The sequence below is a fragment of the Mauremys reevesii genome, linkage group 20 (assembly GCF_016161935.1).
Source record: "Mauremys reevesii isolate NIE-2019 linkage group 20, ASM1616193v1, whole genome shotgun sequence".
Taxonomy (NCBI): Eukaryota; Metazoa; Chordata; order Testudines; family Geoemydidae; genus Mauremys; species Mauremys reevesii.
In genome coordinates this window covers 22,991,185-23,006,355 of record NC_052642.1, presented here as the reverse complement: position 1 = coordinate 23,006,355, position 15,171 = coordinate 22,991,185, and the positions used below count along the sequence as shown (strand labels likewise).

The 15,171-nt window shown below is 64.5% G+C and overlaps 1 protein-coding gene across 24 annotated transcripts in view; it reads right to left on the bottom strand.

Annotated features, from left to right (window-relative positions):
* Nucleotides 1–15,171, bottom strand: part of MYO18A (myosin XVIIIA) — a 129,394-nt gene that overhangs the window by 26,528 nt on the left and 87,695 nt on the right. For 23 of the 24 annotated variants that reach the window (XM_039508192.1, XM_039508191.1, XM_039508190.1 and 20 more), the window contains 12 exons: nt 14,011–14,197; nt 12,836–13,073; nt 10,569–10,678; nt 9,048–9,113; nt 6,560–6,688; nt 5,676–5,819; nt 5,223–5,312; nt 4,894–5,013; nt 4,502–4,613; nt 4,014–4,141; nt 1,633–1,787; nt 69–192 (listed from right to left, as the gene is read on the bottom strand). In XM_039508192.1, the coding sequence (XP_039364126.1) occupies nt 69–192; nt 1,633–1,787; nt 4,014–4,141; nt 4,502–4,613; nt 4,894–5,013; nt 5,223–5,312; nt 5,676–5,819; nt 6,560–6,688; nt 9,048–9,113; nt 10,569–10,678; nt 12,836–13,073; nt 14,011–14,197 (1,603 nt within the window). The remainder of the gene's footprint in view (nt 1–68; nt 193–1,632; nt 1,788–4,013; nt 4,142–4,501; nt 4,614–4,893; nt 5,014–5,222; nt 5,313–5,675; nt 5,820–6,559; nt 6,689–9,047; nt 9,114–10,568; nt 10,679–12,835; nt 13,074–14,010; nt 14,198–15,171) is intronic. The other variant, XM_039508200.1, reaches the window with a different exon arrangement.

The following is a 15,171-nucleotide window of genomic DNA, read 5'->3' as shown; positions in this document are numbered from 1 at the left end:
CCTGCTGAGCCGGCCGCCCCGAGCGCCCAGCTGCGGCCCCACCGGAACGGGGTGGCCGTTCTGCTCACCTCCAGCTGCTGCTTGAGGCTGAAGACCTCTGCGATGAGCATGTCCTTCTCCCGACTCAGCTTCTCCCGCAGCAGCTTCTCTCGCTGGGCTTCTTCATGAGCCTGGGCGAGCTCGCTGTCAAACCTGCGAGACACCCACGGCCAGGCCGTCAGCTGTGCACATGCCAGCTCAGCTCAGGCACCAAGCCCCAGCACTCTGCTATGGAGGTGCAGCCGCCCACCATCTGCCCCGTCACTGCCCGAGGCAGGATCCGGGCGGGACGAAGCCGAGACCGGCTGGGGCAGCAGCTCCGGCTGAGAAGGTGCACCTGGCTCCAGCCCAGAAGGGCACGCATCTTTTCCTGCCCCCCAGCCTGGACCCCCCAGGAGAGTCCCGTCCGGCACTGGAGCCCTGGGGAGCAGGGGCTGACCAGCACCAGGCCGTTGTCCCTGTGGACAGGCAGCTAAGCACCTTCCTCCTGGGAAGACGGCCCTGGTGCTAACGCAGCCAGGACAGAGCCATGACAGCCTGAGGCTGCACAGCGTGGGAGGCGGGTGCAGCGTCACCTCCTTCCTGCTCAGCTCTGTCCTGTCACTGCCTAGTCTGCTGGCAATGCCGATTCCTGGAGCTGTGCAAGGAGCCGGCCTGCACCGGCCAGCCAGGAGAGCCCTGGGTGACAGCAGATGCCCTGTACAGCAGGACAGTGTCTTGGCCTGATGCATAGGGCCAGGAAAGGAGGGAAATGCCTCTGTAGGGTGCATGGACCCTGGGAGCTGGGGGTGAGTCCCAGCTCGAGATGACCCTGCGCTACCTCTGGGCGAGCAGCAGGAGGGGTCGCTGCTGAGCATGTGCCTAGCGTCTCTGACGGGCACATACTCGGGGCAGCTAGCCCCTCCCTCTGCCACGGCGTCCAGGCGCTGACCCTGGCCACCCCAGGCAGCACAGAGAGCAGATCCCCAGGGGGCATGAGGCCGGCTCGGTGAGCACGTCCCCCCGGGAACAGCCCCTGCTGACTGGCCGGGTGAGGCCTGACGCTGGGAGATGATCGGTTTCTCATCGCTGGGCCCTCATCCCCGCAGTACCCTCAGGGGAACGGTTTGAAAATCGGCACAGTGACTCAGGAGACGTCTACACTGGAGCTGCAGGTGATTCCCCACTGGGGCAGCCGTACAGGCGCTAGGTCCGATCCAGCGCGATGTGCCTGGGGTGTCGGACGGGAGCGTGCCGAGCCCACCTGGACGCCTGTAGCACGCTTGTTCCATTGGAGCTTGTGCGGGTACGGCTGCCCGGACTGGGAATCTCCCCCAGCTCCCCAGAGACATTCCCGCAGGCTCCTAAGTCCCTCAGGCCCTTCAGAAAAAGTCACTCCAAAGACAGACGGCGAGTCCACGGCTGAGCCGGGAACTGAGCCCGGGTCTCTCACCAGAGGCCACTGGGCTTCCTCATGCCCACCTGCTGGCTCTGCCTCTGGGGCTGGCACTGGCACTGGCCTGGCAACATGGCCCATCCAACCAGCCCCTGCACTGTGCTCTCCAGCGGGGCCAGGGAGGGAGGAGTGCCCACTTCATGCCCCACGCTCCTCACCTGCGCTGCTTCTTCTCCAGCTCATGGCTGCGCCCCTGCTGCCCCTCCAGGTGCAGTTTGGTGTCCTGCAGCTCTGCCGTCAGGCGCTGACACTTCTTCTTCAGCTGCTGCAGGGCACGCTGGCACTCCTCGTTATCGGCCTGCAGGTCTGCCAGCTGCGGGCGGGGCACGGATTAGGGCTCTGCAGGGGGAGGAGGCTGGGCATGCCATCGCCGCCACTCAACCTCCCGACTCAGCCACAGAGCCTTTGGGGTGAGCCCCTTCCCTGGGTGTGTGGGAGGGGAGGGTGAGCAGACAGCCTCCATCCGGCCCGGGCTCTAGGCGTGTGACGTTCTGAGTGTAGTATGGTATCTCACTGAAAGGTGACATAGGGCCAGAAAGAGTTAATTAACTCCCCGACTGACCTGACCCAGGGCCCAACTTTCAAGACTTGTTAGGAAGAGAGAGAAATGCACAGAGCTTTGAAATGCAGCCGGCATCGTGAGCTGTTTGCTCAGGTCTTGGGATGTAAGCAAACAAGTCTTGTCTATTGCTAGAGCTTTAATTGAAAAATCAAAACAGGAGTATTAGCATTTATGACGACAGTTGAGTGAAATAGTATTATTGTCTCTATGTCTCTTTGAAGGTTGTGATAAACTGTATCTGAACTGTTTAATGGATAAATTACCCTGTGCTAATTGCCAGGATGTTTGGGAGACAGAAGATTAAGCTTATTCTCTCAGGCCGAGAGGTTGCTGGAAAATGTATAAAACCCTGGGCCACCATCCTGCTTTATCTCAGATCTGCTTTGGGTTTCAAGAGGGTGAAACCTTAAGCCACAAGAATTGAGATCCCCAGTCATGGACTGGAGCCACCCTGAATATGGACCTTGGACTATAACCTATGGACTATTCCTAAGAGAACCTTTGGCAACTACCAACACATCTCTGCTGTGTCTGAACCTCAAGAATTGAATTCAGGTCTGTCTGTAGATTGATCTTTTAACCAACCCCCCCCCTCTTTTTTTTTTAAATAAATTTTAGTTTAGTTAACAAGAATTGACTATAGCGGGTATTTGGGAAAGATCTACGTTATAATTGGACCTGGGTGTGTGGCTGATCCTTTGGGATGGGAAGAACCTTTTCTTTTATATTGGGGGAGGGATCGCTCAGTGGTTTGAGCATTGGCCTGCTAAACCCAGGCTTGTCAGTTCAATCCTTGAGGGGGCTATTTAGGGATCTGGGGCAAAAATCTGTCTGGGGATTGGTCCTGCTTTGAGCAGGGGGTTGGATTAGATACCTCCTGAGGTCCCTTCCAACCCTGGGATTCTGTGATTCTGTGTGCTGAGATAAGATTTTCAGTAACCATCATCACATCTGACGTGTGTCTGGATGGAGGCCTGGGGCTGGGCACTTTAAGGGGACTTCGGAGTAACCAGTGAGGTAACATAGAAGCTGTTTTGGGCTGGCTTGGTAAATCTAAGTACCCCTCTACCCCGATAGAACGCTGTCCTCGGGAGCCAAAAAATCTTACTGCGTTAGAGGTGAAACCGCGTTATATCGAACTTGCTTTGATCCGCCGGAGCCCGCAGCCCCGCCCCCCAGAGCGCGGCTTTACCGCGTTAGATCCGAACTCGTGTTACATCGGGTCGCGGTACATCGGGGTAGAGGTGTATTGGAATATCCACCAGCTTAGTGGTTTCTCTGCCCCGTTCTCTTTGCCATTCACCCTGAGTGACCTCAGCTAGCTCCTACGGGCACCATCGTCACAAGGCGCGGGACTGGGGTGAATGGAGCCAGAAGCGCTGGCACAGAGAGGCTGAGTTCTGAGTACCCCAGTGAAGGAGACGCTCTGCAGTGTGCAGCCTGGGCACCCGGGCTGCCAGCCTGCCAGGGTCCCCGGCTGCACGGCATGTGGAGACGACAGGCGCCCTCGGCTCATACAGGGCAGGGCCTGCTGGGAACTGCCGGCTCAGCAAGAAGTACACACTCCATTAACGGTAAGGGCAGCGCAGGCCGCCACGTCGGCCACCAGGAAGCTAAATAACCGGGCACCTGGTGCGCTTGCAGGGGGTGGTGTCACTGATGCGTGCGGAGTGGGAGGAGAGGGTCACTGGTGCATGCGGGTGGGGGAAGAGAAGGTCACCGGTGTACCTGGGGGGTCACCGGTGTGTGCGGAGGGGAGGTCACTGGTGCACACATGAGGGAGGGGGGTCACTGGTGCGCGTGGAACGGGGAAGAGGAAGTCACTGGTGCACACTGGGGGAAGGGGGGTCACAGGTGCACACGGGGAAGGGAGGAGGTCACCGGTGCACGCGGGGAAGGGGAGGTCCCCCGTGCACGCGGGGGGAAGGGGGGAGGTCACCGGTGCACGTGTCACACACCCCGGCTAGGCACACTCACTCTTCTCTCCTGCTGCCTCTTGCTCTGCTGCTCCACCTCCAGCTTATCCTCAAACTCCTGCTGCATGCGCTTCTTGGTGAAATCCACCTCGCGGATGGCTCGCTCGTACTTCAGCCGCCACTCGCCACCTGCGGGAGGGAACCAGAGCCCCGGACTGAGGATCTTTCATGAGCAGACCCCAGACTGGGCTTGCGGAGCACATGGAACAGGGTGGGGGGAAGCGGGGGTCTCGCTGCTGCTGCTGTCACATGTGCTGAAGGCGGATGGTGAGAGCCCCCCAGGGGGCAGCGGGTGACCCCACTGATCAGTAACCACGATGCCCTGAATGCAGGGAGGGAAACCAAGGCACGGCTCAGGAAAGTCACCTGCCCAGGGCGCAGAGTGAGCTGGGTGATGTGCCCCCGTGTGTGGAGATGGAGGGGAGCGGAGGGCAGGGAGCAAGAGGGGCTCCAAGGGGTCCCAGGGGGCTGCCTGGTGCAGGCCAGCACCTGAGTCATCGTCGTCGAGGTCCCCATTGAGTTCGGCCGCCCGGATGAGCCGCGCCTCCATCACCTCCATTTCCATGGAATCCATCTGCTTCTTCAGCGCCTCGTACTTGACCTGGGAGGGGGAAACAAGGCCCTGGTCGGTGCTGAGAGGCAGAGCGGGGGTTCGTGGGTAGGCACAGGGGGCAGTGCCAGACCGGGGGGGGGGGGGAGCCCAGGCGGCTGGTGTTCAGGCACAGGGGGCAGTGCCAGACCGGGGGGGCGGGGGGCACTGCCAGTGTGCGGCTGGGTGTCCTGCTCCAGGCTCCCACAGCCCCAGCGAAAGGAGGCTGCTCACGGAGGGAACAGTGGAGTGCGCCGGCCGCCAGCCCCCCTTGGACACAAGAGACCCTCACCTGCAGATCCTTCATCTCCTTCTCCGCCCGCAGCCGCTCGGCCGTCTCCGCATCCAGCAGCTGGGAGGCCGACTCACCCGTGTGCCGCTCGTCCGTCAGCTCCGCCGTGAGCTCTGCCACCTGGGGAGCAGCAGAGCCAGGATGAGCGGGCACCATGGCCAGGGCGGGGGGAAGGGGCAGTGCCCAGGGATCGCAGCGAGGCGGGGCCTGGCCACGGGGCCTACACAGGGACCAGGAAAGGGAACCACCCTTCTGCCCTGCACCCCCGGGCCACGCAGCGAGCCTGGGAAAGCAGCTGGCACCGCGCCCATGTGCCCGGCCGGACGTACCCTGCTCTCCAGCCGGTCGCTGCCCAGCCGCAGCTCGTTGCGCTCTCTCTCCACCTTCTCGAGCCTGCCCTTCAGCTGCTGGATCTCCTCCTGGAGCAGAGACGCAATGAGGGGGGAGCCCATGGCTGGGACAGCAGGCCCCCCAGGCAGCAATGAGGAGGAGGCATCACCAGTCCGGGCGGCAGGGAGCCCAGGGCTGGGACAGCAGGGTCCCCCCAGAGCTGTTAGTACCTGATGCCAGTTTGGGGGTCTGAGCCCCCCACACCAGCAGGGCTGGGAGGGGCACGCAGGGGGCTGGGGCTCTCAGCGCGGCCTTTCCCGCAGCCTGGTCTGCGACAGGATGTCGCTTTCAAACCCAACCTTGGAGTGCACCCCCCCCGACCCGGGGAGGGGGCAAGGGCCAGTTTCCCATTTGCACTCCCCTCCCGCGAGCGGCTGTGAGATCCTACGCACGTCTTTGCTGCGGATTTGGTCCTCTGTCAGCTGCACCTCGATGAGGGGCCGCACCGTGGTGAAGAGCTTCCACCAGGGCCAGTCCTTCACCCCCTTGTTCTTCTGGATGTTCTTCTGCACGCAGCGGATAGCCAGCTCCTGGATCTGGGGACAGCAGCCCGGGTCAGGGCAGCCCCACCCTGCACCGAGCGTCTCCAGCCGGGGGAGCCCAGCGCCCGGCTTTGCCAGGAGCAATCCCCGGGCAGAACACCGGGCCCTGGGGCCCTGGGCCAGCGGGGAGGCATTGCCTGGCAGGGGCCTGGCGGAGCAGAGCCCCCGCCTGCCTGCCCAGCCACTCCTGTCCCGCTTCTTCCAGCAACTGCACCTGGATGAATCAAGCACCCGCGCCCCCCGCAGCCACCAAAGCTGCTCCTGCCGACAGCCCCGCGAGCTCTGCTTTCATAAGACAAACACGAGCTGACACAGCTACTTAATCTTAACAGAAGAGCCGCTGCCCCGCAGGCCACACACAGCCCCCTTGCAGCGCAGGGCTGCCAGCTTGCGGGCAGTGCCTCTGTACCCGTAACGTCGGCTCCCGGCTCCGGCGGGCTGCAGCCTGGAGTGCAGAAGATACCTCCTCCTCCCCAGCCCCCACGCAGCCCTCCTGCACAGCTCCTCGCGAGGGGGCGGCTGCTGGCACGCTGGGACTGCACCAGAACGCAGGGGAGAGCAGGAGCAGCTCCGTCTCCTCTGCAGCGGGTGCCCCGCAGGCAAGATTCCCGGGGGGAACCCAGCTCGGAGGGGGCGGCGCTGGAGGCCGAGCTGCCCATTTTAGGCGAAGTCATGCAGCTGTAAACGGGAAGGGGAACGTGGGGGGGCGGCAGGCGGGCTGCCCTGCTGAATACCTTTCTCTTCTTGAAGTGCTGGCGTGCCAGGAAGCCCCTGCACGCAGCCTGGAAGAGCGCAATGTTCTTGCTCGTTTGCTCGTCTCGCTGCTCCTCAAGCTTGGCCAGGGTCCCTGCCCGGAAAAACACCTGTGGGGGAGGAGAGCAGTGAGCAGAGCCCAGGGGGGCAGACAGCAGTACAGCTCAGCACCGTTCCTCACAGGCACCCGGCATCGGCCACTCTCCGAGCCAGCAAGCAGCCCTCAGGCAGGGCAGGCTAAGGAGGGGGCCGGAGCGCAGAGGGGAGCCGCGCAGCTGCCAGGACCAGGCAGAGCCGCCATGGTGACAGCATGGCACATGAGGCCAGAGGCTACACGGCCTTCCCCACTGCTCCCTGCAGCACACTGCCAGCTGCACCGGAGACAGGCAGCTCCCTGTGCCTCTCTGGGCAGCGCTGCTCCCCCAGGCTCACCTCCCCGAGACCAGACTGCCATGGACTGCGCCCCCCCCGCCACCGCCACCGGAGTCCAGAGGCCCAGCCCTGCAAAGCTGGAGCCAAGCCGGGGTCCGGGAGGCAGAGGTATAGGAGTGACCCCCGCTGGGCTGGCCTCACGGATAGAACAGCTCCCCTGTCAGCTTGCTGCCTTCACAGGCAGCCTCTGCCACTGCCCTGGGCTACAGCGCGACCTGCCATGCCGGGGCACAACGTGCAGCCAGATCACCCCCAGCCCCGCTCCCGCTGGGGCCGCACCCTGGAGATGGGCTGTGACTAACAGCACCAGCCGTTACACAAGGTGGGTGCAAACGCCACGGCTGGAGCCTGATCGGGACCTGTGTGCTCTGGGGCAGATGCTGCTGTGGTGGGGAGCAGGCAGACGAGGGGGACGGACGGCTGGCTGGCTGGGGAGCAGATGCGGCGATAACCCGCCCCAGGGGCCGTGCAGAAGGCTGGTCTGCCAGGCCGGGCAGAGGTGGTGCAGCCAGCACTCCTCGGCCCTCGCTCCAGCGCAGCGTCTCCCATCACCTCCTTGCTCTGGGGGGCCCCTGGCTCAGGCCCCAGACACCCCCAGGTAACAATAACCCAGAGGAGTCACTGCAGAGCGAACGAGTCTGTCTGACAGCAATGGCTGTGATGCCCCGTCTGCAGACCTGGGGTGGGGGGTCCCTGGTGCTGGGCTGGGAGAACGTGAGATGTTCACTTCCACCCCCACGCTCTCCGAGGCCCCGGCTGTCTTCTCACACGAGCCACGTGGCACAGGGTGGACTAGCTGGCCCTGGGGGTCTGCTGTGCGGCCCCAGACCAGGGAGAGGCCCCCGCAGTCAGTGCCATGGAACAGGCCTCAATACCACACGGTCCTGGCGCTCAGCCCTCCAGCGTCCCCCGCTCCTGAGCAGGGGAGACCCCCCCACGGCCGCTGGCTCTATGGCCCTGTGGCGCTACCGGCCTGGGGTGGGGGGGACAGCAGGCACTGCGGCCGGGCAGAGCTCGCCTTCGGCCCCCTGGAACTCCGCGGGCGGGACGCACAGACCCAGCTCCTCCTGTCCCAGCACCCAGCGCGGGGGAGCCCGACGCCCGGAAAGACAAGGAAGCCTTTGTCTCCTGGAGCTGCCTGGCCTCCCGGCCCCCTTCCCACGCTGCACTCACCAGCCTGACCACGCTCCCACCGGGCTTCATCTGCCCCAGGCTCTGCCCAGAGCAATGCACCCCGAGAATCCCCTGCTCCCCCGGCCTGCACTGACCTCATGGGTCTGGGGAGCAGGGCCCAGGCCGCCCAGTGCCAGGGGTGCCAGGCTCCAGGGGGGCTCGCAGGTGTCTGAGCTGCCGCTGTGTCTGCTGGAGCGAGATCTTGCACGACTCGGCCCTGGGGCGAGATGGCTGCTTTGTGGCACCCCGCCCCCCCCATCGCCATGCTCAGCCACTCAGAGCTGGGGGTGCCAGTGAGCAGTGCCCCACGCCCCCAGGGCCAAGCAGAGATCCTCTGCTGCTCTCAGCACACTGCAACCCACCTCACTTCCTTCCCCGGTGCCACTTCCAGAGCAAGGGGGGGTGGACAAAGTCCCAGGGCCAAGCGGCCCTCCCCGCAATCCCAGCCCTATGCTGGGACATGGGTGAGAGACACGGACGCCTCATGGCTGCAGCCTGTGCCCCCGGCAAGGTGCCCGACGGCCCAGCTAGCAGACGAGGTTCTGGGAAGCAGCCGGGGCTGAGTGGCCAGGAGGAGGCGCAGCGAGCCGGCCTGCCTGGGCGAGGCTCTGCAGAGGGAGCAGCGTGTTTGTCTTGGTGCCATGGGCCCACAGGGACTCGGCCCAGTCTGCTGGGAGTGGGAGTGGCTCTGAAGTGCCATGCGCCTGGCCCCTGCTCTGCTGCGCTCCCCCAGCACGCCCCACAGTGCATCATACAGCGTGTCTGTGACTGGCTTCACCTCCCCTGGTGCCGAGGGGCAGCGCAGAGCCCGGGACGGGGCCCTGAGGGGCTGGCTGGGAACGGCAGGAAGGCCGGGAGGCTTACCCGGCTCAGGCCCATGTGGTAACTGCTCTTCTCGAGGTCCAGCGATTCCAGGAGCTCTTCCCCAGCCTGCAGGGAAAGGGGGGAGTCAGCGCTGTGGCAGGGCAGCTCAGCTGCAGGCAGGCGTGGCAGGAGCTGGCACTGCTACCGAGCCCCGCTGAGAGGAAAGGGGCACGAACGCAGCAGAGTAGAGACGCCCCTCCCCCCCCGCAGGGCACGTGCACTCAGGGGGCTCCCTCTCCCACGCCCAGGCAGCGTGCCACACGGGCTGTCTCCAGGGACAGCTGCTAGCTCCCCAAGCAGGCACGTGCTGCCAGCTCTGAGGTGCAGCAAGCGCTGTCCCAGCCCCAGGTCCAGGTCCCACGTGCTCTTCTAGAGGGAGGAGGAGGAGGTCACGGCTAGTCAAGGAAGCCTTTGTCTCCTGAAGCTGCCTGGCCTCCCGGTCCCCTTCCCACGCTGCACTCAGCGCATCGCTCAGCTTTCCTGCTGCCCACGCAGCCAGCGCCCAGCCAGCCTGGCCATGGGACACACTAGACGGTAGGCAAGGCTGGAGAGGGGACGCCCACCTGCCCCACTGGGATGTGCCGGCCCCCCGTTCCGCAACCTGCCTACGTGGTCCTGGCAGGCCACCTGCTGGGTTCAACCCTCTTCCAGTGCTTAGCGGTGAAGCAGGGAGCACGGCCCTCACTGGGGACCAGAGCGCAGCAGCCAGACCAGAGGCTTCCCGCGGCTCCGGCCTGCATTCCCGTCACAGGCTACAGCCCTCTCGCGCCCGGGCGTTTGCAATGCTGCCAGCTAGACTCCGCTGCGAGCGTGGCAGGTCTTTGCCAGGCTGCCTGGCTGGGCTCAGGCCAACGGGGAGCCCTCAGCAAAACCCAGCCCCTGGGATCAGTCCTCTCCGCTGCAGAGCTCGGCCAGCACCAATGCCCAGCGCGGAAGAGCCAGCTCCCCACTCTGTGCAACGTGCTGCGCTGCGCTCCTGGGGCTCTGCCAGGGGCTCTGGGACAGCAAAGCCGCCCTGTGTACAAGGCCCTGCCTGGTCTCTCAGCAGCAGGAACCCCTGGAATCTGCCGCCCAGCACCGTAAGCCCCCAGGCCACTCCCTCTCCATCCTGGGCTGCAGCACTGCACCCAGACTGTCCCCCTGTCACAGCCCCCGACAGCTCCTTGGGGGGCTCCGGCCCCTCCCACGTCCCCATCCAGCACCTAGCGCTGGAGCCATGACAAACTACGCCACTTGCCGGGAGCCGAGAGGAGCAGGGGCACACGCCAGCTGCAGGCGGCCTTCAGCAGCAGCAGGCTGAAGGGAAGGTGCCTTGGCTACAGTAGGCTCCGGGGCACTCCGCTCACCATTCCCTAGCATGGGCACTTCTGGGGGCAGCCTGGCCCGGGCAGAGGGCACTGCCCATCGCCGTCTCCATTCCCCCACCCGCCCCCTGTCTGCGGCGAGCTCCTGGGGGCAGGCAGCACCTGGCACAGTGACTGGGCACGGCCATCATGCGGCCTGCCCGGCTCCAACACGCACCCGTTTCTCGTCCGTGACGATGTAATTCCGCCCGTGTTTCTTGGTCAGGTGAGGCGCCAGAACGTCGAAGCGCCTCCGGAACTCCGAGAAGACCATGTGATCCGGGTAACCTGGGGGCAGAGCACAGGAGAGCGGGCATGTGCCTGGCCCCTGGCGCGGGAGGGCAGACTCGAGCCTGCAGGAAGGAGCTGGGGGTGGTGGTGCACAGGCTGCCCCTCCCAGCCCCACTGCAGCCCCTGAGCGTGGGAAGCAGGCCCCAGGCCCCGCTGCCACCAGGGGAAGATCCTGCCTGCCTGATGCGTGGCCTTGGAGCCCTCCCCCTCCAGCGGCTCTGGCCCTCGCAGTGCAAGGACAGTCTGGCAGCATCGCAGGCAGGACGCTACAGATGCAGAGACCCCCCATGCCCAGCGTGGAGGGCCACCCACCCAGGACATCCACACACTGGATCTCCAGGCTGCGCCTCTCCCCCAGCCCAGACTCAGCCACACGGCTGCCGTGGGCGCCGGCTTTTGGGAGCACCCTGCTGCGCACCCCAGCGCAAGGGGAGCGCCCTGCCTGGAGCCAGCCAGGCACAGGCACAGGCACGATGTGGCCCAAAGGGCTTGTTCCCTGCGGAAAGGCCAGTGGCAGAGAGGGGAACAGAGGGCTACACTACGCATAGCCACGGAAGTGCAGCCACCTCTGGAGTGGGACCTAGCAGCTGTTTCAGAGCAGCACTGGGTCCCCAGAGCCACCCAGGCGGGTGAGGGGCCCCACTGCAATCCTAGGGCAAGAGGGCAGGGGAGCGCCTGGAGATGCAGCGTCTCCGGCTGTGACTCGTTCAAGTCCCGCAAGGTGAGGCAGGGCCGGGTCTCCGGACGGACCCCAGCCTAGTGGCAGGGCTGGCGTGGCACACGGCGCGTTACCCTGCGGAGAGCACCGGCACCTCGCACAGCACGCCGGCGAATGTGTCCACGCCCAGCCTCTCGGCCAACCTGCCACCCCCACAGCTGCCAGAGCCTGGCGGTTTTACGCAGCCCTTGCTTGGCAACACTGGCTGTGGCTTTCTGCCGGCTCCAGAGAGAAACCAGCCGAGCGCCTGACTTGGGGCGAGGGCTGAGGCGAGTGTGTGTAACTGGATCAAGTGACCAGGGATCTTATGAACAAACCCTGCTCTGGACTGTAATTAAATTTATGTGCAAAGATAGTGGAGTTGATGCTTCACATCTTAATTCACCCGCGGCGCTATCGATGGGGCGTGGAGCCCAGCACACTGAGCCAGGCGGCCGCGGACCATCGATCCCGGGCTGCGCGAGCCACATTGATTTTGGTTCTGAGCAGTCACCTGGTTCTGAAATACCAAACACCAAGTCCAGGGCAGGATGCCTGTGCCGATAAATAGATGAGGTCTCGCTCTCTCCCCGGCCGAGCAGGGAGCGGCCCACCTGCAGAGTCAGTTCTAGCCCATTTTGTAATTAGGGAAAGGGGCTGAGCGCCCTGGAGAGCGAAGGCCTCTCCCCACAAAGCAGGCACAGCCGGGGGAGCAGCGCTGGCTCACCCGCACTCCTGCCGAGGGCCCCGCACCGCCATGGCCCAGGGGTCTCTTGTGCTCTCCTGCTTTGGGAGGCAGGAGCAGGCACTGCTCTGCAGTCCGAGCTCCCCGGGCCTGTCTGCGGCAAAGGGCAGGTGGGCTGTTCGCCCGGAGGTCGCTCTCATGGGGGCTCACAGGCACACGGCTGACAAGGGCCAGCTCAGAGCCCAGAACCATGAGCGTGACCTGCTGTCTCCAGGGATAAAAAGGAGCTTGTTCTCCAGGAGCCAGGTCAGTTCTTAGTGCCTTCGCCAAGGCTGCCCCCTGGCATTAACTGGCCCCCTGCTGTGATGTGGGCCCCTGCCCCCCAGGAACTGAGCTGGGCCCCACCTCTCTCCACTGGGGGCCTGGCTTACAAGCAAGGGGACAGTCACGTGCCTCCTTCCTGGGGGGAGGAAGGGAACGCCCCAGTATTTACCTCTTCAGTGTCCACAGCTCAGAAAATTCCCATCTGGCTTCCCTGGTCCCTGAGGGCAGTGCCCGCCCTGCAGAGCTGCACTGAGTGCTAGCAATGGGCAGAGGTGGGACTCCCCACTACCTGCCGTGCTGGAGGATCAGTCCCTGGGCCCCTCTCTGCAGCCCACAGGCACAGGGGCCCTGCTCACGTCTCTGGCCCTGCCGTGCATACCGCAGTGACGCCCAGCAGGCTTGTCAGGCTCTGGGTGCTGCTCCCACCGCCCCGGAGCAGAGCACAAACCTTGTCGGTACATGCGCAGTGCGTCGAGGAGCCGGGAGCCCCGGACCTGGGCCCTCAGCAGGGGCACATCAAGCTGCATGAGCCCCGCCTCACAGTGCTCCCCGTGCAGGTCCAGCTCACTGCTGCTGATCCGCCGGGCCGCCAGCCCCTTGGGGTCCCCGCTCCAGCCCTCCGCTTTGGGCAGGAGGCAGTGCACAAAGTGGGTCTTCGACTTCTTGATGGTGTCAACCAGAGCATCCTGGGGGCGAGGAGAGGATGGCTCAGCCTGGGCGTGCCGGGGGCTCAGGCACAGCCTTCACCCGATGTGGCAGAAGCTGGGGTGAGTGACCTTGGGGCAAAAGGAGAAACTACCCCTAGGATCAGTCCTGATCCTGCAGCTTTGTCTGGGGAAAGCTAAGCCCCTGCAGCTGGAGTTTGCTGCAGACCACATGGTGCCATCAGGCTGGGGGGGCAGGGTCACTCTAACCCCACCGGGGGCGTTACCCAGCACCCGGGAGCATGGGCTGGGCCGTGGGAGGCTGCCCAAGCATGGAGTGCTGCACCCAGCAAGCTCCCAGCAGGTCAGATCCCCCAGCTCCCACATCTCTGCACTGGGGTGACCAGCCAGTCGCTCGCTTTCTAACCCTGCACACGCAGCGCGAATGGCAGATGCTGGTTCCAGCCCAGCACCAGGTGGCAGCGGCAGCTCCTGCAGGGACCCCGGTACCTGCTGCCAAGGTTACTGGGGCACGGAACAGAGGCTGTTCCAGCGAATGTAAATGGACCAGATGGCAGAGGGGACCACCACCCCTCCAGGCACACGGCTCCTCCAGGGCCCGCAGGCACAGGGGTGCAGTGAGGGGGGAGGACCAGGGGAGCCCTGCCAGCAGGAGAAGGGGGAGACGGGCACCCACGGCCTGGCTATTTGGGCAGGTAACTTCAGCACTGGCTCCTGCAGCCAGGCCCATGAGCAATGCCTGTAACCAGCGCAAACCAACGATGTGTGCACAAGCGACAGTGCGACCCGCAGAGCCCATGTAAAGCAGCGGGGCAGGGAAATGGGTGGGCCATTGGCTGGGTGCGGATTCCCGCGGGCTCCTAGCTCCATCCCTGGCTGTTGCCCGCCTGTGGGAGCAGGGAGGGGTCACTGGCGCTGGCTCTGCTGTGCTCAGGCTGCAGCTCACTCACTCACTCACCACTTGCAGCTTGATCTGAATGCACAGCGACTTCTTCTTCACCGCTGCCACCCCTGTGGTGAAGGTCTTGCGCATGCTGGTAGCCCTGCGCAGGGCCAGCTGGGACCCGCCTTCCAAGCCGGCGATGGACCCCGACAGCACCATGGCCGCGCCGGCCCGGCCCATAAACAGGCTGCTGATGATTTTCCTGCCGTCAGAGAGAGAAGGTGACCAGCCGCCCCCTGCCACGGCCCAAGGAGGTGATGCAAATCCAGCTACACAGGCTGAGTGTGGCCATTCCCGGGCACTGCACAGGGCTCAGCGCCAGGCTCTCACCTGCCCTGGGGAGTGAGGGAATGCGTGTGTGTAGCCGCTGTCAGCGTATGACCTCCTGTTGTTCTGGGTTGGCTGAGGAGTGCACGTTATCACCCATAACCCCCGGCCCCAGCTGAGCGGAGAGCCAGGGACGCACGTGAGCAGAACTGGGCAGCTGGAGTCCCACCACGCACTTGGGGGGCGGGGGGCAGGCAGCAGCAACCCCAACGGGAAAGGCACAAAGCCAGCAGAGAGGCATCTGCACGGGCACTCGGAAGGGGGGCTGACGAAGCCCAGTGCTCCCAGCCAGCCCAGCAGGACACCTCTGGAAGATTTAAACATGCAGAGAACCCCCCTGCAGCCCAGACGCCGGACAGGGCTGGAAGCAGAGGCTTCGGCCGCGGTAGCACTGCGCACACCTCTCATGGGAGAGACGGCTCAGGCATGCTAACTCTTCTAGCCGTCCCTGGCACGATCATATCACTGCTCTCGCTGCTGGCTCAGCTCCACAGACCCCGAGGCGAGTGGCGCGGCACTGGGACATTACAGGCATCGATGCCCGAGGGGGATGGGAACACAGGGGTCACCAGCCCTGAGGCAGAGATGTGTAATTCACAGGTTTGCAATGAAAGCAGGACTCACTTTCCAGAGAGCCTCCTGGGGCCCTTTAAACCAGCTCTGTGGAGACCGGCGTGGCTCAGGACCACAGCCCATGCGCCACACCACGCACAGTCTGTGGCGAGAGGCCATACGCAGCCCGCTGCCCACAGCGTGACCCAGCCAGGGGGGCAGAATGGTGGAACGGGCCTGAGAGGTCACCCAGCCACTGCAACCACGTTGCTCAAAAGAAAGAGGCTGCCCGGCTGC